The 26,827-nt window shown below is 34.1% G+C and overlaps 1 protein-coding gene across 3 annotated transcripts; it reads right to left on the reverse strand.

The window, feature by feature from the left end:
* Positions 1-1,528: 1,528 nt before the first annotated feature.
* On the reverse strand, positions 1,529-26,507 carry LOC138320911 (coiled-coil domain-containing protein 13-like). 3 transcript variants are annotated; one of them, XM_069264214.1, is made up of 18 exons: positions 26,420-26,507; positions 24,688-24,895; positions 24,187-24,261; positions 23,683-23,779; positions 22,732-22,874; positions 22,105-22,179; positions 21,772-21,891; positions 21,334-21,438; positions 20,520-20,678; positions 19,812-19,888; positions 18,243-18,342; positions 14,957-15,163; positions 13,372-13,526; positions 13,039-13,170; positions 12,492-12,617; positions 9,753-9,886; positions 5,184-5,343; positions 1,529-4,446 (listed from the first exon to the last, which is right to left on the reverse strand). In XM_069264214.1, the coding sequence occupies exons 2-18, from the start codon at positions 24,859-24,861 to the stop codon at positions 4,281-4,283; spliced, it is 2,205 nt and encodes a 734-aa protein (XP_069120315.1). In that variant the 5' UTR covers positions 24,862-24,895; positions 26,420-26,507; the 3' UTR covers positions 1,529-4,280. The 3 variants fall into 3 exon arrangements, with proteins under 3 accessions (XP_069120315.1, XP_069120316.1, XP_069120317.1); XM_069264215.1 differs by lacking the exon at positions 26,420-26,507 and adding an exon at positions 25,705-25,761; XM_069264216.1 differs by lacking the exons at positions 1,529-4,446; positions 5,184-5,343; positions 9,753-9,886 and adding an exon at positions 11,606-12,008.
* Between the last annotated feature and the right edge of the window lie 320 nt (positions 26,508-26,827).

A 26,827-nucleotide genomic window follows, 5' to 3' on the forward strand; every position in this document is an offset into this window, starting at 1 on the left:
ATTTGTTTGACTTCCTGTTTTGTCCTGAGATTTGTTTGACGTCCTGTTTTGTCCTAAGATTTTTTTTACGTCCTGTTTTGTCCTAAGATTTGTTTGGCTTCCTGTTTTGTACTGAGATTTGTTTTACGTCCTGTTTTGTCCTGAGGTTTGTTCAACGTCCTGTTTTGCCCTGAGGTTTGTTTGACGTCCTGTTTTGTCCTGAGAATTTTTTGGCGTCCTGTTTTGTCCTGAGATAAGTTTGGCGTCCTGTTCTGTCCTTAGATTCGTTTGACGTCCTGTTTTGTCTTGAGATTTATTTGGCTTCCTGTTTTGTGATGATATTTGTTTTGTATGCAAATATACTTTAGGGTCAGCTGCATTCTATTCAGAACATCCGAATTTTTTTCTGGGGTCATGGTGAAAATAGAGGTTTTCATTGTTTAACTCCTAACTATTTAAATATCAAATTTGAAATGATATGTTTGCGTGCAAACTGTTTAACTCCTTACTATTTAGATATGAAATTTGAAATGATATGTTTGCATGCAAATCATGTCTTTGTGAATTTCAGTTCCGAATTAAAAACAGATGGAAACTGAAGTAGATCATAGTGACCTAGTTAAATATTTATTCTAATAATGCATTAAAACTTGATGTTTCGTACTGTACATAGCATTTGACATTACCCGATGATTACATCCTTGGGTCATATGCGCTGGGTGACGAGGATAAAATAGGTCATATTCAATGAATGGTATCGTCTGTCAACATCTTCAGGTTTCTGTATGTTTAAAGCCGTTTAAGTTAATCTCAAGTAACACCTACACTATAGATATGAAGTAAGAATTGTGCCTGATGCCCTATTCCATTATATTGTAAAAGGTGACTAAATTTGGTATCTTAATTTCGTTGCCGTGAAAACAAATATTAATTGCGTGACTCTAAGGTTTCTTCATGCAAAATAAATGGCCCAAAAGTGATACCCTCAATTGTTTGATCTGTTAGTACCATATTTTTCTGTGTAGTTTTGTATGATGTTTTTTTTCAAGTTTGGTATTGTTGGTTGTCTGCTTTGCTTTGTACCCATTTCTTTAATGAAAGATATTTGGGAAAGATCTGAGTTGTCTCTAGTCCTTTGTAATGATGACTTTTCGTTCATGTCGAGTTTAATGTTTCATCCCCGTTTACGTAATGTGCTATATTTTTGTTTTTCCTGTTTTGTTTATAATGCTGTTTATTGTTGTTTTTGTGACATTATGGTTTCAACAGTTTTGCTTAAAACCCCTATTACTTCATAGACTTGCTCAAAGCTTCTCGATTGTCTTTGCCTGTATAGAAAGTTTGTCTCATTATTATTTTGGTATGAAACATATTTTATCATCGTTTCATTAGAACATGTGGTTTTTCAATGTTTTGTTAAGTTGTATTCGATATAGTTAGCACATTTCTGTAGGCAACTAATTTCCTTTGGAAAGATCATTGCTTTTCAAATACTTCTAAAACCTGTATTCCCTAAATATACCATATAAATTATAGACAAGTAAAAGTCTTATATTAAAACAACATATTTTTATTTAATGAAGTTTTGTTAACAATGTCACAAAATATCGCCCCATCATAATCTTTAAGTAGTGTATTTTGAGGTACTTTGTGACTGTCACTACAGAAGGAACGGTATCTATACAGCAGAATATCACACTCATAAAAGATAGCCGTTTACCAATCTAACAGAAATAGTTTTGCGTAATTAAAGGACAGAGAATTATATAGCTAGCTTTCTTTTTAAATAAATCATTAAACGAACTTTTAAAAACTCTTAAGTAACAAGGGTTGTGTCAACGAATTGAAGATCCTTTTGTATCTATTAGTAGATAATATAAAGAATGTGATATATTTCTTTGTTTTGTTAAGCCTTCTCTAACATAGAACTACAAACTCTAGTAGAGGATATAATTCTGCTACAACCCATGAAGCTGTGATAAATACAGCATCCTCTAAACAAAATCTATTCACAATCCAATAATACCACCCAGGTTGTAACAATCATTTCCTATCTCATGTGTAAAACAGTTTGTGCATATTTTTGAATATATATAATGATACGCTGGTGGTCCATTAATTGATAGATTACATTATGGGGATTAACTAGGATACTTGTGTTTTTTCTTCAATAGCAATCATACAAAAAGCATGCGTAGATTCAAACTTTCTAGTTTTGTTTATCTACAGCATCATGGTTTATTCAATAAAATCTCTATTCAAACCATTTCAGACTAGAAGCACTTCTAAGAGAATGTTGATGATGTGAAACGCAGCCTTATATCTTATTGGTCCTTAGAGAAGACAAATTAAAAATTGTCTATATTATATCAAAATTTCTCTAATTGGAATAAATAGTCGAAAGACTTGTCTATATTTAAGAATAAATTAACAGCAAAACAATGAACATAAGTTCATACATCAGTGTAAATATTACACAATGATAATAATGACATCAGCAGTCTAAACTCAAACAAAATGTCGGCTACTTTCTGTCCCATTTTTCCCAAAAACATTTTGACTTGAAAAATTGTAGCCTACTTTGAGTTAAATATGTGAATAAACGTGCAACAGCATTAATTTTATATGAGTTATTGATATGATCCTGTCTTGAACTTGTAAATTGTATCTGATCCAAGGTTTCCTTCATCACAAGTAATACCTATGTACGTCATTTAAAATGGACACTATTCTAAAACCATATACAATTATTCAGTTTTAACAATTACCATCAATGTAAATTAAAAAGCACCAAAGAATGTTTCAATTGAACAATAAATAACCTGATGAATAACTTAAACATTTTATAATACAAAGAAATTTGTTGAAATGTCAATTTGTATTCATTATCAGATATCTACCACCGATATCTACAAATCTTATCTACTCAAATAAGAAAACTTTCTTCTCAAGGCAATTGTTAAAAAGCCTGAGTTGTAGATACACTAAAACAGATGGAGTGATCAGTACTGAGAATTACATTTTATATAATGACAATTTACATCAAGACAATGATTATTTTCATTGTTTGGGAACCAAGGCAAATATTTCACAAACATTGATCTATGTGATGGATATATCTGGATAAGAGATTACTACATGTACTTTGGCATGCACAGTCAACTCATGCTAATTTGTATGTAAATGAGGTGTTCTGGACATACTTGTAATAATGAATCTGAATATGATTTTAACCACGGCAGTGTCAAATTGAAAACTCCTCAATAGTTGATCACACAACAAGACAGCTCACTTTGATGTAATAAAAGCAGAAATTTCAGAGATTTTAACTACTTATTTCCATGGAAACCATCAACATCAAAAAAATGTTCCACAGCAAACTAAGGCACTATTGTGAGAAGACCACTTAATAGAAGAAAATTTTGTAATGATATGGAACAACTCGGAAATTTGGAAAAGTCATTGGACAGAAGGACAAACAGACGGAGAGAACCCATTTGTACATAAGTACAAAACATATTTGTATAATACACTATTACTGTGACTATCATGATACATACACTGTAGGGTCTAACACACGCCACATTTACCATGTGTGAGATATATCTGTAACGTACAACCTTAAGATATCACAGATATCTTTTCCAGATGTATCAAATTTGTTTGTGAAAACAAATTGTCCTTCATAGGAAAATAAAAAGGAAGGACAAAAACATCACATATTTTCATATGTTTTTCACGTCTGACCTACATGTTAGAAGACATTTTATATAATCTATGTGTGATTGTATTTCAAATGATTTAAAGGTTGCCTGACCAATATCAAAAGAATCATTGACAGTGCATGGCTGACAATGTATGTACACACCTCCCTTCATTGAAGCATTGATGTCACTAATTTTAAATTTATAGAAGTATGAAAAAATGTTTGTAAACTATGTGAAACAGTGTAGTTGATTTTCACAAAAAAATAGCAAATTTGATGTAAGTAAAATTAGTGACATTATATTTATAATTCACTTTTCACATTAAATGAAATATGTTTCCATGTAGTAATTCCTTTTTTTTAAACACAGATGAAACACAAGAATCACAAGCCACTTGTATATTTCATTTTCAGCCCATCAGAAACTTATAGTCAGACATACCAATCATGACAAATTTCAACAAGTTCTTTGCTTTTCAAGTGAAGGAAAATATGAAAATAACAAGAAAATGTTAACGAGCAGAAAAATGTCTTTCTCACAGAATGTACCTCATAATTAATATGCACTTTTACCCTTAAACCTGTTGACCTTAGGTCACGTGCCGACCACATTCTGTTTATATTGTCTGAGGGCCTGAAGGAAGACTTTCTTGGTCTCCTCCATGATATTGTAGTAGGTGTGTAGGTCCTCTTCCTTAGCCTTAAGTGTGCTCTGTAGGGCTGTCTTCAGGGCTGTGTTCTCATCACGCTGGATCTCCAAACTATAAAAACAAACATTGTTGGATCATTTAGCATTGATGTTACTATTTTATAACATCATAGGGGTATGAAAAAAATTTTGTTAGCAAACTGTGTGAATCCGCGTAGCTGATTCTCACAAAAGTTTGCAAACAAAATTTATTTCATAATCCTATGAAGTTGAAAAATAGTTACATCAATGCTTATAATTAATTTTTCAGACTATCTGTTAACTTAAAGTACATTTAAACGTACGATTCTTTTGATTTTCCAATGGATTATTTATTCTAAATCAATACGCAACGTCGATGTCTCTATTGTGACGTCATGATTACGTCAGATTTTCGTGCCATCCTTGCATTTTTTCTTCATAGTATATGAAGAAAAAGAATCTACCAATTTACCAATGTACTAAAATTATGGGTACGTCTAGATTTCAAAGTCAGCATCAAATTTTATGATAGAAGTAATGTAATAATGATATCACTCTGGAATAAACCTTTGAATGTTTGAGGTCAAAATACAAAAAACAACATCACACTGAACGATCTTATAGTCATATTCATGTATACTACAATGATAATTGCTATTTCTTAAAGGTTTAAGAGTTATGACCCAGAGAAGAAGAATTATAAAAGTTGGATCAAATACAAGCACTCAGAGAGAAGAGTGACTTTTTGGATTGTGTCTGAATAACTTATACCAAGGAAGTAGTTTTAATGCCTTAAGAGGTCCAAACAGGAAATATCCTACATCTTACCTTGTTTTGATCTCCTCTACATTCATTGTATCGAGATCCTCTTCCTCCATCACACCCATCATGTCCTTTCCCAGCATGCTCGAGGATAAGGGGTTAGCAGACATCGTTGATTGGCTGCTGCCACGACCCGATGTCTGCTTCCTCGATCGAGGGACAGCACCTGGAAGAACATTAATAGTAATACACGGTTATAACAAACTTTTGAAGACCAGCAAAATTACTTTGTTATAAGTTTTGTTATACACACATTACAAACATCTTATAGGAACCTTGACAGGGAAATTACGATGTTATAACCATAAATCTGTTCAAGTGTGTTCATTATAAACATGTTTTAAAGTGAACAGTCGGGCAAGGATGGCTAAAGTCGGTAAAAATGGTGTGAATGTATCCAGAATAATTTCTTATGGAATAGAAAAATAAACTTTCTCGTCAAAATCTGTCTGCGCACGTAGAAATTAATTTAAAGTATAGGAATCCTAAAACGTCCTCCCGGCTGACTATGCCCGTGGTTACATTTCCACGCAGCCTCGCTTTCAATGTTTTCACCTTTTCTTTATTTCAATGGTCAGAACTGGGAAACGTAAGCAGACCTTGACCGTCGCATTAATATGTGAGAACTTTTGGAAGGCCAATGAACGCATTTAGACTGGTTTTCTTTGCCCGACTATTCACTTTAAATTACTGTAGTAACTACATGTATATCAATTTTTAAATATAATTACATGACCAAAACTGGTTAGCCTTGCATCCTTCACAATTTGAACACAGGACTTAGTATGCTTTCTATGTATTTGATGAGCATCATTAAACATTGACTTTAGGTTAGTTACTTAAATCGCTCATTTTACTTCTTTTCAAAGTGTTACAGTCTTACATCAGGATCATTAAAGATTTTCTTGTTACAGAAGTATTTATGCTCACTACATGTACTTGATTTGTCGATGAGATTTTGTTGCTATAGAAGTATTTATACTCACTACTTGATTTGGTGATGAGATTTTTTTGCTAAAGAGAAGTATTTATACTCACTACTTGATTTGGTGATGAGATTTTGTTTGAGTATTTATACTCACTACTTGATTTGTGATGAGATTTTGTTGTATAGAGAGTATTTATACTCACTACTTGATTTGTTGATGAGATTTTGTTTATGAGAAGTATTTATACTCACTACTTGATTTGTTGATGAGATTTTGTTGCTATAGAGAAGTATTTATACTCACTACTTGATTTGTTGATGAGATTTTGTTGCTATAGAGAAGTATTTATACTCACTACTTGATTTGTTGATGAGATTTTGTTGTTATAGAGAAGTATTTATACTCACTACTTGATTTGTTGATGAGATTTTGTTGTTAGAGAGTATTTATACTCACTACTTGATTTGTTGATGAGATTTTTTCTTGCTATAGAGAAGTATTTATGCTCACTACTTGATTTGTTGATGAGATTTTGTTTGAGTATTTATACTCACTACTTGATTTATTGATGAGATTTTGTTGTTATAGAGAAGTATATTTATACTCACTACTTGATTTATTGATGAGATTTTGTTGTTATAGAGAAGTATATTTATACTCACTACTTGATTTGTTGATGAGATTTTGTTGTTATAGAGAAGTATATTTATACTCACTACTTGATTTGTTGATGAGATTTTTGTTTGAGTATTTATACTCACTACTTGATTTTGATTGATGAGATTTTGTTGTTATAGAGAAGTATATTTATACTCACTACTTGATTTGTTGATGAGATTTTGTTGTTTTAGAGAAGTATTTATACTCACTACTTGATTTGTTGATGAGATTTTGTTGATATAGAGAAGTATTTATACTCACTACTTGATTTATTGATGAGATTTTGTTGTTATAGAGAAGTATTTATGCTCACTACTTGATTTGTTGATGAGATTTTGTTGTTATAGAGAAGTATATTTATACTCACTACTTGATTTGTTGATGAGATTTTGTTGTTATAGAGAAGTATATTTATACTCACTACTTGATTTGTTGATGAGATTTTGTTGTTATAGAGAAGTATATTTATACTCACTACTTGATCTGTTGATGAGATTTTGTTGTTATAGAGAATTATTTATACTCACTACTTGATTTGGTGATGAGATTTTTTTGCTATAGAAAAGTATTTATACTCACTACTTGATTTGTTGATGAGATTTAGTTGTTATAGAGAAGTATTTATACTCACTACTTGATTTATTGATGAGATTTTGTTGTTATAGAGAAGTATTTATGCTCACTACTTGATTTGTTGATGAGATTTTGTTGTTATAGAGAAGTATTTATACTCACTACTTGATTTGTTGATGAGATTTTGTTGTTATAGAGAAGTATTTATACTCACTACTTGATTTGTTGATGAGATTTAGTTGTTATAGAGAAGTATTTATACTCACTACTTGATTTGTTGATGAGATTTTGTTGTTATAGAGAAGTATTTATACTCACTACTTGATTTGTTGATGAGATTTTGTTGTTATAGAGAAGTATATTTATACTCACTACTTGATTTGTTGATGAGATTTTGTTGTTATAGAGAAGTATTTATACTCACTACTTGATTTGTTGATGAGATTTTGTTGTTATAGAGAAGTATTTATACTCACTACTTGATTTGTTGATGAGATTTTGTTGTTATAGAGAAGTATTTATACTCACTACTTGATTTGTTGATGAGATTTTGTTTGAGTATTTATACTCACTACTTGATCTGTTGATGAGATTTTGTTTGAGTATTTATACTCACTACTTGATTTGTTGATGAGATTTTGTTGTTGTAGAGAAGTATATTTATACTCACTACTTGATTTGTTGATGAGATTTTGTTTGAGTATTTATACTCACTACTTGATTTGTTGATGAGATTTTGTTGTTATAGAGAAGTATTTATACTCACTACTTGATTTGTTGATGAGATTTTGTTGTTATAGAGAAGTATTTATACTCACTACTTGATTTGTTGATGAGATTTTGTTGTTATAGAGAAGTATTTATACTCACTACTTGATTTGTTGATGAGATTTTGTTGTTATAGAGAAGTATTTATACTCACTACTTGATTTGTTGATGAGATTTTGTTGTTATAGAGAAGTATTTATACTCACTACTTGATTTGTTGATGAGATTTTGTTGTTATAGAGAAGTATTTATACTCACTACTTGATTTGTTGATGAGATTTTGTTGTTATAGAGAAGTATTTATACTCACTACTTGATTTGTTGATGAGATTTTGTTGTTATAGAGAAGTATTTATACTCACTACTTGATTTGTTGATGAGATTTTGTTGTTATAGAGAAGTATATTTATACTCACTACTTGATTTGTTGATGAGATTTTGTTGCTATAGAGAAGTATTTATACTCACTACTTGATTTGTTGATGAGATTTTGTTGTTGTAGAGAAGTATTTATACTCACTACTTGATTTGTTGATGAGATTTTGTTGTTATAGAGAAGTATTTATACTCACTACTTGATTTGTTGATGAGATTTTGTTGTTATAGAGAAGTATTTATACTCACTACTTGATTTGTTGATGAGATTTTGTTTGAGTATTTATACTCACTACTTGATTTGTTGATGAGATTTTGTTGTTATAGAGAAGTATTTATACTCACTACTTGATTTATTGATGAGATTTTGTTGTTATAGAGAAGTATTTATGCTCACTACTTGATTTGTTGATGAGATTTTGTTGTTGTAGAGAAGTATTTATACTCACTACTTGATTTGGTGATGAGATTTTTTTTGCTATAGAAAAGTATTTATACTCACTACTTGATTTGTTGATGAGATTTTGTTGTTATAGAGAAGTATTTATACTCACTACTTGATTTGTTGATGAGATTTTGTTGTTATAGAGAAGTATTTATACTCACTACTTGATTTGTTGATGAGATTTTGTTGTTATAGAGAAGTATTTATACTCACTACTTGATTTGTTGATGAGATTTTGTTGTTATAGAGAAGTATTTATACTCACTACTTGATTTATTGATGAGATTTTGTTGTTATAGAGAAGTATATTTATACTCACTACTTGATCTGTTGATGAGATTTTGTTGTTGTAGAGAAGTATTTATACTCACTACTTGATTTATTGATGAGATTTTGTTGTTATAGAGAAGTATATTTATACTCACTACTTGATTTGTTGATGAGATTTTGTTGTTATAGAGAAGTATTTATACTCACTACTTGATTTGTTGATGAGATTTTGTTTGAGTATTTATACTCACTACTTGATTTGTTGATGAGATTTTGTTTGAGTATTTATACTCACTACTTGATTTGTTGATGAGATTTTGTTGTTATAGAGAAGTATTTATACTCACTACTTGATTTGTTGATGAGATTTTGTTGTTATAGAGAAGTATTTATACTCACTACTTGATTTGTTGATGAGATTTTGTTGTTATAGAGAAGTATTTATACTCACTACTTGATTTGTTGATGAGATTTTGTTGTTATAGAGAAGTATTTATACTCACTACTTGATTTGTTGATGAGATTTTGTTGTTATAGAGAAGTATTTATACTCACTACTTGATTTGTTGATGAGATTTTGTTGTTCCACTTTGTTTTTACCAATTTGTTTCTCTAGAAGAGCATTCCTTCGTCTTTGTTGTACAAGCTCATTTTGTAATTCTGTCAATTGATTGGTCTGTGCAGTCATTCTACAAATACAGAAGGAGCAAAAATTAAGCATTATATTATTGAATGCTTGATAATATTAAATGCTTAATAAAAATAGGGCCAGACCCACATTTATACAAAATAAGTTCCCCGACAAAATAATCTGACAGTCCAAATCCCTTTGCTAAAGCAGAAAATTTGAGAAAGTTCCCTTTAAGACTTTTGGGTCCATACTAAATAACTTCTTCATTAGCTCGATGAAAACTACTGTCGTGTCGGTCTAACCATTGACAAAATAAATGATGTAATACCTCGGTATGTTGAGCGGCAGTATTATCAACTGGTCGAGGGGTTCTGTCAATTGTCTTGAGGGGCGGAGTTTAGATATATCCTACCCGACGCCAGGCGATAGAACAAGTGGGCGGAGTTTAGGCATATGGCTGCGCCTGCTAAGAAAAACGTATGCTAACGGGGTACTGACGGACGGTAAACTTTCGTGAAATACTTGATCTTCATTATAAACTAAAGGATTATTTTTCATCTCTTTTCATGAGATAAGTAAATAAAACCCTGACGTTACGAGAGGAAGTTGTCACAAGTTTATGACTGCACGGGAGACATTTGACCCATTCACCTGTTCATCGGAACCCAAGCAAAATTACCAATCAAGTCTAAAGTTTATAGAATAAACAGTCATAAAATAATGACCCATTTATTGGAGAGGAATGTTCGTACGCCGCAAACGGTTCCATCGGCCATTTTAGAATTTAGAGGCAATTTGCTGCATTTCCACGTAACGTCATTGTACCCAAATTGATACCAATACACACAGATTTCTCTTATATGACATTTGTTGCTTGTGTGTTTCATTTTTTCTGATTTGTTTTTAAGAAGAGCATACAAACTTTATTTTGATGCTTTGTTTTTTATATTACTGTGATTATTTTTACTGTTAGAATGATTAATAACCTTTGTCGAAATTTCTAGTTTTGTCACATTATGTGTACCCAAATTGATACCCAGCAAGAAAAAAATGTATAAAAGTAAGAAAAATCAATATATATAGATTTTTGTGATTTTACTACATAAATGGGGTGTGGTTGTGTTTATTATACCGACTTATACTGAATGCAGTGATACATTTTACTGTAAAAATTGTACAAGTGTTTTCACAACAGTACCTGCGCTAATTCAGTACTCTTGTAAGACCAGGTAATGACTTATGTGATATTCCAATGATCTAAATTCAGTTTTCTGTGGCATTCACCAAAGTCTATATTGTTCCAATATGGTGTATATGTCATAAGAACACGATCAATTATTTTTGATGATTGTAAAAACAATCAATGTAAAAATACTGCAAACATAATTATGGATCAATCAAGTTACAAGATATTTGAATCTAGTAACAGTTTTAGTAAAAATCAAGATGGAGAAATAACGCTATACAGAGAGCAATATGCACTTGATTAAATAAAAAAAATAATGTAAGGCAACTATATTTTTTCTATTTCCGTTGAGTGTTTATATCTTAAATTTCATTATTTAATAAAATTTCATTGAGGAGGCCTTACGCTTTGAAAAAAACATGACCATAGTACAAAAAGTAATTGTCGCACGGCCACATTTCTAGGGATTAACACATTTCAGACCAAGTTATCAATTTCAAAGTTATATTTCAGAGAAAATAACAGAATTAGTTGCATAAAACGAAGCGTAATTATCAATAAATGATGCACCTTTGGTATCACCACTGAAAAATGAGGTAAAATTTAACAAAAAAAATGTTTCAGCTTTTTTCTCAATTAGGGTATCAATTTGGGTACAGTGTCAATATGGATACAATGACGTTAAGGCCTAACGTTAACAGCGTTAGATCTACGAGCGTACGATGTTTGTCCTTGAATGTTTGAAAAAACGACACATTCTGTAAGAAATCCATTAACAGCCCATAAATCTGAAGTGAATTAAAAGTACTTTAGACGGCATCGATATTTAAGACATTGATTGATAAAGAAACAAACAGAGGTAAACTTACCGCTAGGCGGGCCTCATGGCAGCCATTTCGTTGTTCTCGAAGTAGCCTAGCTAACGTTTGTGACGCACATTCCCTACTGTGAATTATGCTAGCGATGACGCGAAAAGTAATCCAGTTTATCCTGGCTGAAACACGGACAGCAGCTCATGAAAACAGCGTTATCGCATTTAATGCCAGAGCTTTCTTTTGAAGAAACGTCTGTTGTAAAAACTGCGGGTATTAGAAAGTATGGGCACATCGTGCAGTTCTTATGAATAGGGTAATACCCAATGAGTTCAGGATAGATCTAGTTCTTATGAGTAAGGTAATACCCGATGAGTTCAGGATAGATCTATCACACGCGGGTCACACATATCACACGATATAAGCCACGCCCACCAACCAATCAACTCGCGTTTAGCATTATATTGTAACCCAGTATGCAATAGTATTGTGCAAGTTGCGCGGCGAGTACATCACTGTCATCGTCAAAGGTTAGACCGACACGACAGTAACACTAAATGGCCCTAATGCATTTTAAATCTTTCATGACTGTAGTGGTAATTTTAATAAATTGGTTAAAATAATACATCAGTCATGTATCATTAATATGATCCTATATATTTTACCTTTCCTGTACGACTTTAACGAGCTCTGATAGACGATCTCTCTCCACCTCCGTGGCCTGCATTATTGTGTGATATTCCTGGCATTGATAACTTAAGTCTGCAATTGTCTGTCGGTCGGCAAGGTTACTGAAGAAAATGGAAAATCTCTAATAACCAACAACTGTTAAATTTTTATAAATTATTCCAAAGAAAATATATGAAGTATAAGACATCATAAGATATGTTATGATTCCCTCTATAACTACAGAGCTTAATTCTTAAAGCATGATATACTTGTATCAACATGACTTTGATTTGATAAAACCAAATAAAAATCTTGTTTTTACCAAGGTATCCAGATTTTTGTAGAATCATTTGATTTAATCACATTATATGTATAACAATCTTAGGAAAATTAAATGCTCAATAGTACAAGTGTATACATATTAACATTATATAGCTTTTACAACATGCATAGTTTCCACTAAATGCCAATACAGTACCAAATGCTGTCATTTCAGTAGGTTTATGTTATGGGAGATCATTTAACATTCTATCATCAACATACTTTGTAGGTGTACGAGCAGACTTCCGTGATGGTATCCGTGAGCTGTCCATCACACTGTTGGATGTCGAAGGTCTATCCATGGCAGATGATAGGGGGCGATCCTTCATTCCAGACGGAGGCCTCTCGCTCATTCTATAATAAAAGAACAGGGAACTTAATTTGTATTGAATGATACTTACATACACCAATACTGTCAGTCAAACTTGTCAACAGAGGTGTTCGCTAAGACAGGTTTCACTGTATCACATAATGCCTTGGTATACTGTAGTATGCATCGGTTAATTTACTGTAAAATATCTCATATTTATCAGTTGGTTGCATTATGAAGGTTACCTTGATTGTGTCGGGGTGACAGAGGATACTGTGAAGTCGAGTTCTATGTTGTTATCACTGGTCATCGGACGACTACTCGGTATAGATGACGGCGGCCGATTATTCACTTGTTGAAACAGCTGACTGACACCTTCTTCTTGAGCTTTGTGTAGATGCTAATGGTATACAATTAATAATATTCACTGAAAAGTCTATCATAGACGTTAAAAAATTCTCTATCTTATTGGAAGCTGAATCATGTAAGTGATTTCAATGTCATTATTGATGCAGCATTACATGTAGTACTTGTTTAAGCTGTCTGATGTAAGTCTGACTGACACTTACATTGAGTTTCAGCTGTCTAAATTAAGTCTGACTGACACTTACATTGAGTTTCAGCTGTCTAAATTAAGTCTGACTGACACTTACATTGAGTTTCAGCTGTCTAAATTAAGTCTGACTGACATTTACATTGAGTTTCAGCTGTCTGAATTAAGTCTGACTGACACTTACATTGAGTTTCAGCTGTTTGATTTAAGCATGACTATAATACTTACATTGAGTTTCAGCTGTCTAATCTTAAGTCTGACTGACACTTACATTGAGTTTCAGCTGTCTAAATTAAGTCTGACTGACACTTACATTGAGTTTCAGCTGTCTAAATTAAGTCTGACTGACACTTACATTGAGTTTCAGCTGTCTAAATTAAGTCTAAATGACACTTACATTAAGTTTCAGCTGTCTAAATTAAGTCTGACTGACACTTACATTGAGTTTCAGCTGTCTAAATTAAGTCTGACTGACACTTACATTGAGTTTCAGCTGTCTGATCTTAAGTCTGACTGACACTTACATTGAGTTTCAGCTGTCTAAATTAAGTCTGACTGACACTTACATTGAGTTTCAGCTGTTTAAATTAAGTCTGACTGACACTTACATTGAGTTTCAGCTGTCTAAATTAAGTCTGACTGACACTTACATTGAGTTTCAGCTGTTTGATTTAAGCATGACTAATACTTACATTGAGTTTCAGCTGTCTGATCTTAAGTCTGACTGACACTTACATTGAGTTTCAGCTGTCTAAATTAAGTCTGACTGACACTTACATTGAGTTTCAGCTGTCTAAATTAAGTCTGACTGACACTTACATTGAGTTTCAGCTGTCTAAATTAAGTCTAAATGACACTTACATTAAGTTTCAGCTGTCTAAATTAAGTCTGACTGACACTTACATTGAGTTTCAGCTGTCTAAATTAAGTCTGACTGACACTTACATTGAGTTTCAGCTGTCTAAATTAAGTCTGACTGACACTTACATTGAGTTTCAGCTGTCTAAATTAAGTCTGACTGACACTTACATTGAGTTTCAGCTGTCTAAATTAAGTCTGACTGACACTTACATTGAGTTTCAGCTGTCTAAATTAAGTCTGACTGACACTTACATTGAGTTTCAACTAGCTTATTTAAGTCTGACTGACACTTACATTTAGTTTCAGCTGTCTGACATAAACCTGACACTTACACTGAGTTTCAGCTGTTTGATTTAAGCATGACTAATACTTACATTGAGTTTCAGCTGTTTGATTTAAGCATGACTAATACTTACATTGAGTTTCAGCTGTCTGATTTCGTCCTCTAGTTGGTGAACTTTTGACTCCTTCTCTGTGACTATGACCTTGAGTTGCTGTACAATGTTACTGTCCTGTTGAGCTTTCATGGACATGTGTTTGATCTGAGCCTCAGCCTGTTGATTGTTGGCTGACTGGTTGTTACCGGACTCTTCCAACATCTTTTGTAGCTTTGTTTGTTGACGCTGAACAAAAAAGAATTATCTTATCTGTGAACAATGGATTACTTTATCAAAAATTACCTTTTTTACAGATAAATGTAGATTGCATAGTGACCATAGGCCTTGTAAAATAAAGACTTCACATTCTTTGATTCTAAGAAGCTTCCTACACAATCAGTAAGTGATTGTTTATTCTGAAAGGTGAGGTGTGTATGGTTTGGGACTAAGAAGCTTTTAAAGACTTGTTTCAAAATCTCAAAAGTCTTCCATTTGGACATTGATACCTGATCTCTGATGTAACACTCACCATGAGGGCCACATTGATACCTGATCTCTGATGTAACACTCACCATGAGGGCCACATTGATACCTGATCTCTGATGTAACACTCACCATGAGGGCCACATTGATACCTGATCTCTGATGTAACACTCACCATGAGGGCCACATTGATACCTGATCTCTGATGTAACACTCACCATGAGGGCCACATTGATACCTGATCTCTGATGTAACACTCACCATGAGGGCCACATTGATACCTGATCTCTGATGTAACACTCACCATGAGGGCCACATTGATACCTGATCTCTGATGTAACACTCACCATGAGGGCCACATTGATACCTGATCTCTGATGTAACACTCACCATGAGGGCCACATTGATACCTGATCTCTGATGTAACACTCACCATGAGGGCCACATTGATACCTGATCTCTGATGTAACACTCACCATGAGGGCCACATTGATACCTGATCTCTGATGTAACACTCACCATGAGGGCCACATTGACACCTGATCTCTGATGTAACACTCACCATGAGGGCCACATTGATACCTGATCTCTGATGTAACACTCACCATGAGGGCCACATTGATACCTGATCTCTGATGTAACATTCACCATGAGGGCCACATTGATACCTAATCTCTGATGTAACACTCACCATGAGGGTCACATTGATACCTGATCTCTGATGTAACATTCACCATGAGGGCCACATTGATACCTGATCTCTGATGTAACACTCACCATGAGGGCCACATTGATACCTGATCTCTGATGTAACACTCACCATGAGGGCCACATTGATACCTGATCTCTGATGTAAAACTCACCATGAGGGCCACATTGATATCTGATCTCTGATGTAACACTCACCATGAGGGTCACATTGATACCTGATCTCTAATGTAACACTCACCATGAGGGCCACATTGATACCTGATCTCTGATGTAACACTCACCATGAGGGCCACATTGATACCTGATCTCTGATGTAACACTCACCATGAGAGCCACATTGATACCTGATCTCTGATGTAACACTCACCATGAGGGCCACATTGATACCTAATCTCTGATGTAACATTCACCATGAGGGCCACATTGATACCTAATCTCTGATGTAACACTCACCATGAGGGCCACATTGATACCTGATCTCTGATGTAACACTCACCATGAGGGCCACATTGATACCTATCTCTGATGTAACACTCACCATGAGGGCCACATTGATACCTGATCTCTGATGTAACACTCACCATGAGGGCCACATTGATACCTGATCTCTGATGTAACACTCACCATGAGGGCACATTGATACCTGATCTCTGATGTAACACTCACCATGAGGGCCACATTGATACCTGATCTCTGATGTAACACTCACCATGAGGGCCACATTGATACCTGATCTCTGATGTAACACTCACCATGAGGGCCACATTGATACCTGATCTCTGATGTAACACTCACCATGAGGGCCACATTGATACCTGATCTCTGATGTAACACTCACCATGAGGGCCACATTGATACCTATGATCTCTGATGTAACATCACCATGAGGGCCCACATTGATACCTAATCTCTGATGTGTAACACTCACCATGAGGGCCACATTGATACCTGATCTCTGATGTAACACTCACCATGAGGGCCACATTGATACCTGATCTCTGATGTAACACTCACCATGAGGGCCACATTGATACCTGATCTCTGATGTAACACTCACCATGAGGGCCACATTGATACCTGATCTCTGATGTAACACTCACCATGAGGGCCACATTGATACCTGATCTCTGATGTAACACTCACCATGAGGGCCACATTGATACCTGATCTCTGATGTAACACTCACCATGAGGGCCACATTGATACCTGATCTCTGATGTAACATTCACCATGAGGGCCACATTGATACCTAATCTCTGATGTAACACTCACCGTGAGGGCCACATTGATACCTGATCTCTGATGTAACACTCACCATGAGGGTCACATTGATACCTGATCTCTGATGTAACACTCACCATGAGGGCCACATTGATACCTGATCTCTGATGTAACACTCACCATGAGGGCCACATTGATACCTGATCTCTGATGTAACATTCACCATGAGGGCCACATTGATACCTAATCTCTGATGTAACACTCACCATGAGGGTCACATTGATACCTGATCTCTGATGTAACATTCACCATGAGGGCCACATTGATACCTAATCTCTGATGTAACACTCACCATGAGGGTCACATTGATACCTGATCTCTGATGTAACATTCACCATGAGGCCCCATTGATACCTAATCTCTGATGTAACACTCACCATGAGGGCCACATTGATACCTGATCTCTGATGTAACATTCACCATGAGGGCCACATTGATACCTAATCTCTGATGTAACACTCACCATGAGGGCCACATTGATACCTGATCTCTGATGTAACACTCACCATGAGGGCCACATTGATACCTGATCTCTGATGTAACACTCACCATGAGGGCCACATTGATACCTGATCTCTGATGTAACACTCACCATGAGGGTCACATTGATACCTGATCTCTGATGTAACACTCACCATGAGGGCCACATTGATACCTGATCTCTGATGTAACACTCACCATGAGGGCCACATTGATACCTGATCTCTGATGTAACACTCACCATGAGGGCCACATTGATACCTGATCTCTGATGTAACACTCACCATGAGGGCCACATTGATACCTGATCTCTGATGTAACACTCACCATGAGGGCCACATTGATACCTGATCTCTGATGTAACACTCACCATGAGGGCCTCAATCAGTTCATCATCATGTTGGCCTTTCTGTATACAAGTTTGCATCTGTGCCTTGATTGACTTAATCTCGTTGGCTAAAACTTTGTTCCTGAAAGCAAAGATATGCATTGGTAATATGGTACATATAGTAAGTGTAGTAATCAAATAAGGTTGTTTTAATTTGTTTGTTTTGGGGTTTGTTTGGTTTTTTGTATTTCTACTACAGTGGACCCGCGATAATCCGGACGCCGATAGTCCGGAAAACTCACAATCCGGACAGAAATGTCAGGGAACGGATTTCCGTAACGTTATTTATACTCACTAGTCTGGAAATTCGTATTCCAAATCCGGAACTCCATTTTGGGAACTGAATGTGATTTTCGTTAAATAATCCGGACAATTTGTTGTCGCCACGTGCCGAGAAAATCCAAGGCCAGCTACATGTACAGTCATGTGTAAAATACACACTGAGTGTGTTGTCATAACGACGGCATCCAGGTCATAGCCACGGGCGATTGTAAACTGAACACCTTTCACACGGGTACTTGCAGTCATGTAACCGTGTGAATTTGATTTCTATAGGAGATCAAACTTCAGTGTTGTAATTGAGAAAGGCGATATATTTTTAGCCGCACGCTTTTAAACATGCAGTTTGAGCTTGGGTACGGGTACATACGTGTATGCTATAGATACCTTACTTAATCGCATGCAGAATATATCGCTATGAGTATCGGATACAATAAAGTGAGATAAAACTCACAAAATTAATAAGAATTTTAAATGCATGTGAATCTATTCAAATTCATCGTCTGTTGTATAAGATATAAAGGCTACGGCACATGCCATTTACACGTGTGTGACATTGTGCACGAAGCTAGACTGAACGGGCGCGTGGTTGTTACACACATCTGTAAGTCAGAAAGCAAAGACTTGTGGAATTGGTCATTAAAAACACACAATATATAAAATAACAATTATATGAGTTCACAAAATATTCACAGCTACTCATTATCATAGTTTTTTTTATGCCAAGAACGTAGGTGATATTGATCCTTGGTTAGGCAATTTGCCGTACGACAGATCAAGAGTGGGATACGTAGCTATATATACATACATACATGTAGTACACAATTAACGATGGCTTTAGGTTTCGTATTTTGAAAAAAGAAATACGTTTATTTAATATTCTTAACGTAATGATATAAAAATACCTATAAAACATAACAAACGAAGTATTAATTATTTTTATGATACACGTATATTACATAAAAGCCTATCATCGATTACAAGGTCAAGTGGAGTAACTCATACGTGATAATTTAATTGACTAAGAACACGGAATTCGGCAGTCCGGAAAACTCGTAATCCGGACGGTTTAGGCTGGGAACGAAGGTGTCCGGATTATCGAGGGTCCACTGTACACTGATACATGGAGGAACACAAAACCAGTTTATAAAGTGGGACAGACTTTCTGTATGCCAGGTATATGATAGTTTAATTCTGAGGGATTATAATAGCATAAATAACAGTAAAATAATATTGAAAATCTGGTTAATGATCAGCAATTTTTAGCATTACCTTGTCTTTGAAGCATCTAGCTTTTTCTTTAAAGCCTCATGGTCTTCCTCTAAAGCCTTTAGTTCATTGGCTTGTTTCTGTAAGGTTAAAGGTCACAGATCAGCTTCACTTACTATCAAAGAAATCTCTTAAGACAACAATAGGTTAAAAATTATTTTTCAAATATTTCACAAATTAAATATTCCTTTGTCACTCTTTAGGATGTAACAGCTATTTCACTTCAAAGGTGTGATACTTCCAACCGTCACCTCCTTGGCTATGATATCTGTCGTCCACGATCTCAGAATGAAATGTGTCATTGCTTAGGTTGTGATACTTCTATTTTCGTAACTACTTACAACAATAAAACTAGTACAGAGAATTCAATCAGTTTGTGTCAATGCTTTTTGCCACCATTTAATCGCTTGGCATTTAAATGGTCTGGCTAGAGAATAATTATTGCTTCCTCCCCAACACTTATGTAGAATCATCTCAAACATCTCCAGTTATGGAGAAAATATTCTTAATTGTTCATCCAATAGCAGAGCCCAACATTAGATAAGAGATGAAGAACATCACTCCCCAGGTTGCCCTCATCAAATCCTCAGGGTAAAACTAGTTAATTCTATATATCATATCCTATTCACAATTCTACATTGTCTGAGCTAGAACTTTTTATCCAAAGCCCTAATTATCCTTCCTTAAAACAACAATAAACTATCTCCCTACCTCCTGTGACTCTTTTCTCTCTTTCTCCAGCTTCCGAAGCTGCTCTCTGTGACGATCATCTGCAGTTCTTCGTCGTGACGAAGTATTCCCCATCATCTCCTTCTCAAGGTCTCCCTCTGGCTTGTTCTTACTAGCAAGTTGTGAGCGTAGATCTTCAACCTGTTGTGTAAGGGAAAGTATAACTAACACATTTTGTTAATCAAGAAATGTGAAGTTTCATGTTCTCTTTAGATGAAACTTATAGCAGAAATAGTACCAAATTATTAACCTGGATATTTCAAACATCATCAACATATTTGTATGTGTATAAGGTTTACAAACATTCTGTCCCACCCCTATACCTGAAGGAGGACAGACCAATAGATGTTGTTTACAAAGTTTTGTCAAAATCAATTAAGACCTCATCATGATCACAGGACCTTGACGTTCTGTCATCATATACCATAGATATATTTACACATATATACAAAACATTTATACTATATATAGTATATAGGATTTTTTTTATATATAAAAACATGTTTTAATATAGTATATAGGGATATTTTTTATATATTTATTCCATATATTGACAGAACAATAAGCTCCTGTGTTATGATTTACAGTGATTGACTTGTCATGACCAGCTGTGTCAGACTCAATATTACTAAAAACAATAAAGAGGATATGATTTACTAACAAGAGGTATGATGGGCCTGCAATACACATAGAAGTAGCTTGCTCTTACCTCATAGTCTCATGTCTTTATGTCTGTATGGGTCTAACAATTTAACCAAGCCAATGTAAGTGTGGAAAGGTGATTCATGGTACCTACCTTAGCCTGTAGAGCCAGAATCTGTTGTGAGCGTCCTCTCCAGGAACTGTTACTGTTGAGCAGACTTTGTACATTAACATTATCACCCAACTCCTGGCTCAGCACCTGACAATTCACACACATTTCATCAGTCTAAACTGAAATTGCCCAACTACAACTTTTACATATAGCATTGAATTTATGTATATTCAAATCATAGCACACTTGTGCTAAATTGAAGAATTAAAGAAAAATTTTAATATACTACTGAATATTTAATATACATAGAAATCTTATAATAGAACACCAAAGGTCATTATTTAAAACTGAATTATGCGTGTATTTCTACCTAATCATTCATGTAAAATACAAAAATTTGTTTGGGTCAAGTTTATACATCCATATTATATTTTCACAATTAAAAAATGAATTGATCAAAAGAAACACACCGGTACATACCTTATGTACAACTTTTAATTCTTGTTTTAAAGAGGAACACTGGTTACGATAATCTGCCATTTTGGATTCTGTCTGCTTTAATTTATCTTGGATCGCCTTTACATCAACTTGATCTTCAGACTGAAAGGTAATGAAAATTTTATCACAATCCTAGACTTTTTGATAACTGAAAAATTAACACAATTGACAGTTGCGACCATGTTAGATAAATAGATATAAAGTTAAAAGAAAGGAAAAAAATAACTAAAATGACAATTAATTCGAACTGGGACTGAATGTTGGAATGTAAAGTTTGGTATGTGTAGATATATATATCTTCATAACAGTAAAAACCTTTTCCTCTAACTGTGTCCGCAAACTGACAGCTGACCCCATCATTGACCTTGCCTCTTGTGGAATACTGGAAATCTGAGAAATAGGAACAAACAAATGGAAATGTTATTTTTTATTTCCATGCAGTGGAGCCTGTATAACTTTCAATGACCTCATTCTGTTTTTATGAAATTGTATTAAAACATGCAGAACAGGACAGAATAATATATATTATACACTGCACATCTTAGCTTAGAATGCCAAATAAATTTGCTTTAACAAAAGATCTCTTGAACTTTAAGAGCTACAAGGTGGAATGTTATAGATATCATTGTTTACTACTGAGGCAATCATAAAGTTATTCTATATGTCTATAATACATCAATTACATACTGCTCAAATACAGATAGGAACAAATGTCATGTAAGGACATGCCAGGTTTGTTGGTGGACAAAACCGGAGTACCCAGAGAAAAACCACCGGCCAGCAGTCAGTACCTGGCATCTGTCCCACATTAGATTTGAACTTGCAACCCAGAGATTGTGGTAATATGTTGGAACATCTTAACCACTCGACCACCATAGCAAGTGAAATTTCCTTCAGTATTAGACCAATGACATTGGCTACAGAGTAAAGTTTGCTACTCACCTGATTACTTAGGTCTATACATTTTCTGGCAAGCTGTTTACTTTTGGTCTTTTCTGCTTCCATCTCTGATGTCAGCTCTCGTACTTTTTTAGACAATTCAACAATTTTTGTAGCTGCTGTCTCATTGGTTACACCAGAAGCTCCTGTAAGCAAATGTTGGAACCAAAGAGAATTTTAAATGCCAATATCACATTTTGATTTTATAGAGCAACAAGGACCTAATGTTGACATGTAGTATTTCACATACTTGGTTTGGCGAAACAAGAAAAACACATGAAATGCTTCAAAAGACATATTTATATCCCCAGCCATTTCTACCCATATCAGTTAATTTGACATCTGGATAAGTTAGTCACCTGAATATGTACTGCAATACTACCAGTTACTTTCATCTCAATTTACAAAAAAAAACTTTGAATTGTTTGGTTTAAGAATCACCAAGAGAGATGGTCTTGCTATGACATTTGAGTAACAATGGGTAACCTAAATCATTGTCCCAGAAAAAAATTTGTTAACGTAAATGGTGCTTTTGGTTTAATCTAGGAAAATAAGTCTTTGAATTAATTGTAGCATTTTTTCTGAGATATTACAAATATTACTTTGGAAGTTGTTATGTGTACAGGGAATGGAATATTTGTTAGCATTATCATAAACAAACTAATTTGGGATTTTAAAAATGAGAATAGTGATACAATCTTGCAAGTATGCAATCTTGAACCTTAGAAGTTTAAAGACACATTGTCCAGTGCTCCAGATATTTTTTAAGGGGTCGGTAATTGTACTTGCACTTTTGAAGGAGAGGGGTACAACTAGGACTTCTGCACGAACCCAAAACTTAACAGTGAAATTCAGGTAAAAGTTATGTGGTTATCGTATAAAGTAATTAATAATAAACTAGCGATTGTGAGAATAGCTTTCTGAAATAAGAGCACAAATTACATACTGACATACCTGCTTTATCTTCCTCTCTCTTCTTTTTCATGTTTCGAAGTTCAAAATCTTTTTCGCTTAAGAGTTTGTAAACTCGCCCATTTTCATCTTTTAATTCCTGAAAAAAAAAAGAGAACAATTGTACATGTACAATGTAATTTTAATATACATGCGTTTTACATAGACCATAAACACACAAACTTACAACTTCAGAGAACCAGTTGTCACTATAGTAGTAACCATTATTGCAAATACAAAAAAAAAGTTGGAAGTTTTGAGCAAGTCCATTTTGCTAATATGCAATATAAAGACATATACCATTGATAAGTAAGTAAAAAAAAACACAAATGTATTTTAAACAAAGTTTGAAAACTAATGAATATTGCAAAATAAGGAAATGAATGTAAATAGATAGGACTAGAATCCAAATGAATTATCAGCTTACTAAATACTATCATTAATGTTAAGTTGATAACTGTGGCACTATCTACTATAAGATATACCAGGTATTATACCAGTACTTACCCTTATCTGCTGGTTTAAATGATCAACAAGCTCTTCTGATAAATAACTACTTCCTTTAGGTACTGGATCAGCAAGCTTCAAATAATCACATACATTTGTACATCATAAATACAAGGAGGTGTATTTTTGACATAATTATCTAAAGTATATTGGTATATATATATATAAGTTTTTGTGTTAGCAAAGCAGCTAGAACGGTCAATTTCTTTCTAGAATAGATACTAGACTTAGATAGCAGTTTTTGTTATAAATATTGATTTTTGGCAACTACAAATTTGTTATGGGTAACTTCTACATTTGCATTACCATATTGCATAAATTTTTGATTAATTTGTTACTGTTGCATGGTGTGATTTGTTACATGGTGTGATTGTATATGTTTTATGTTCATAACATCATGTGTATCATTAAATAATGAAAATTTGCATGCCTATATTGTTGAGCTCAATGCTGAATTTCTAATTCAAAATCATGGTTTTGTATTTTATTTGAATTTCATACCTTTAAATCTAAATGGTCTTCTACACCAAAAGTTGGAGCTGTCTCGGGTTTTTGAATAGAAGATTTTTCCTTTTGATCCTGTCTCTGCTTTCTTCGTTGAAGCTTTTTCTGTTGCTGTTCCTGTAACAGCTGAAATTGCTTTTTCAGCGTTTCACTCCCTGCATCCTCCATCATTTTGTCTTAAATCATTAGTCGCTCAGGAGGATGTCTACAACATAAAAGTATTCCATGATAAATCTAACAATTAGTCTGTACAAAGTCTAAGAAGTACTAGTCCAATTCAGTAAGGATCGATCGATGTCAATAAAATCACTTTTAGAGCACATATATAAATATTTAATCAAATATAACAGGATATACAAGGAATAAAACCGGCTGTACACAATGTCTCAGATATCCTAGATATCTTTAAATCTCAGTTGTTAACGTCACTGGCTTAGAATAATATATTTTATCATGTTTTAAATATTTTTATATCTTAACCATGCACACTTCTGGCATGTCAATATAATCAGTATGATGATTGTGGACATTGTTTGGCAGAAGCAGTAGTGAAGCATTAAAGAAACGGGTCAGTGCTATTTGTATTTACAATTCAAAAGAGCACTTGTTTAAAATAATATGGTCATGGCAATGGACCAGAAATGAATTTTCCGTGTTCTTCTGTATTATATTTACATATTATGCATATGTAATTGTAAGTGCGAAGCACTTCTAACGTAACAGATACACGAAAATATAAGAAAAATACAATCTTCAAAATTCAATCCTACACACTGACAGCTACAGTTTGCTGCCGCCATTTTTTCATACATATGAGGAGGTTGTGAGTTGCTCCGGTACTGCTCTCCCCAATAAATGTATATTTAACTAATGCAAATGCATAACAGGAATAATTAAACATTTTTTTTTTATAATTTTTGAATAATAATAATAACACTTTGAAAATTAAAAGCTATAGAATGCAGTCAAAATATCCACCGAGGCGAAGATGAGCACAAGGAATCATGACGTCACATAACGTCAACAAATGGTGCAAATCATAGGATTCGCATACGCAGCATTCCAGGCCTTTAATGGACACAGAGAAATCCGAATCTTTGAGTTTATGCTAGACAATTATTACATCATATACTCCTATAGTTTAAAGTGCATCCTTTTATTTCTAAATCATGTCTTCTACATGAAATAGAAATAAAATAAACAAGTAGAGCTTCCCTCTTCCTATGCCGTGCATGATTTATATTAAATCATTAAAGTATTTATCATTGTATTGTAGAAGAACAGGGAAACAAACAAACATAACGTTATACCTGCATTCGCTGGATTTGAAAATTGGTTCAGTTGATTAATTTTGCATCAATATATAATTATATAATGGTAGGTTTCAAACAGTAGTGTACTCCTACTCGTGTAGGTTTCAAACAGTAGTGTACTCCTACTCGTGTATGATGCCTTACTCCATCCTGATCACATTGGTTGGATGCAATATTAAAAAGTATCTCGTCGATCGTGTAAACCTCTAACATTGTTGGAGTAACAGTATAATTTATGAAATGTATAGTTCACAAAACAAACATGTATTGTCAATACGGAGCATATTTACATCCTAATTATTTTTTTAATTATATATAAATAACGAATGAGACATACATTCAATTATTTCATTTAGTCACATATAACTCAAAAGTCAAATGATGAGACAATATTATCAACATTCAATTGACATTACCTTTCGCTTGTTCGTTTGGGTTAGCAACATACCACCATCTCAATCAATAAAACGCTGAAGTTTGAATTCACGATAGTGCTTGAAAAACAAGCACTGTCATGACCATGAAGCAAGCATCGAAAGGGTCGAGAAAGGGGCCCACGACGGGGATTTTAAAGCGTAATATATTAATTTCATTAATAAAGGCACGCATCAGTTCCATCAACATTCCTTAACGAAGGGAATTACAATTGATTGAATGACCTGCTACCTGTCCGAAACTGTAAAACGAGATCGACAATTTTGCAGGGAAAGTAAAAGTTATTAGCTTGCATGACCGTTTTCGTTTACTCCATCAAGGACGTATACTTAAAAATCCTTGACTCCATGTATAAAACGGACCTGTGAAGGCTTTGTCAAGGCTTGTCT

This window comes from Argopecten irradians, chromosome 4 (assembly GCF_041381155.1).
Source record: "Argopecten irradians isolate NY chromosome 4, Ai_NY, whole genome shotgun sequence".
NCBI classification, from domain to species: domain Eukaryota; kingdom Metazoa; phylum Mollusca; class Bivalvia; order Pectinida; family Pectinidae; genus Argopecten; species Argopecten irradians.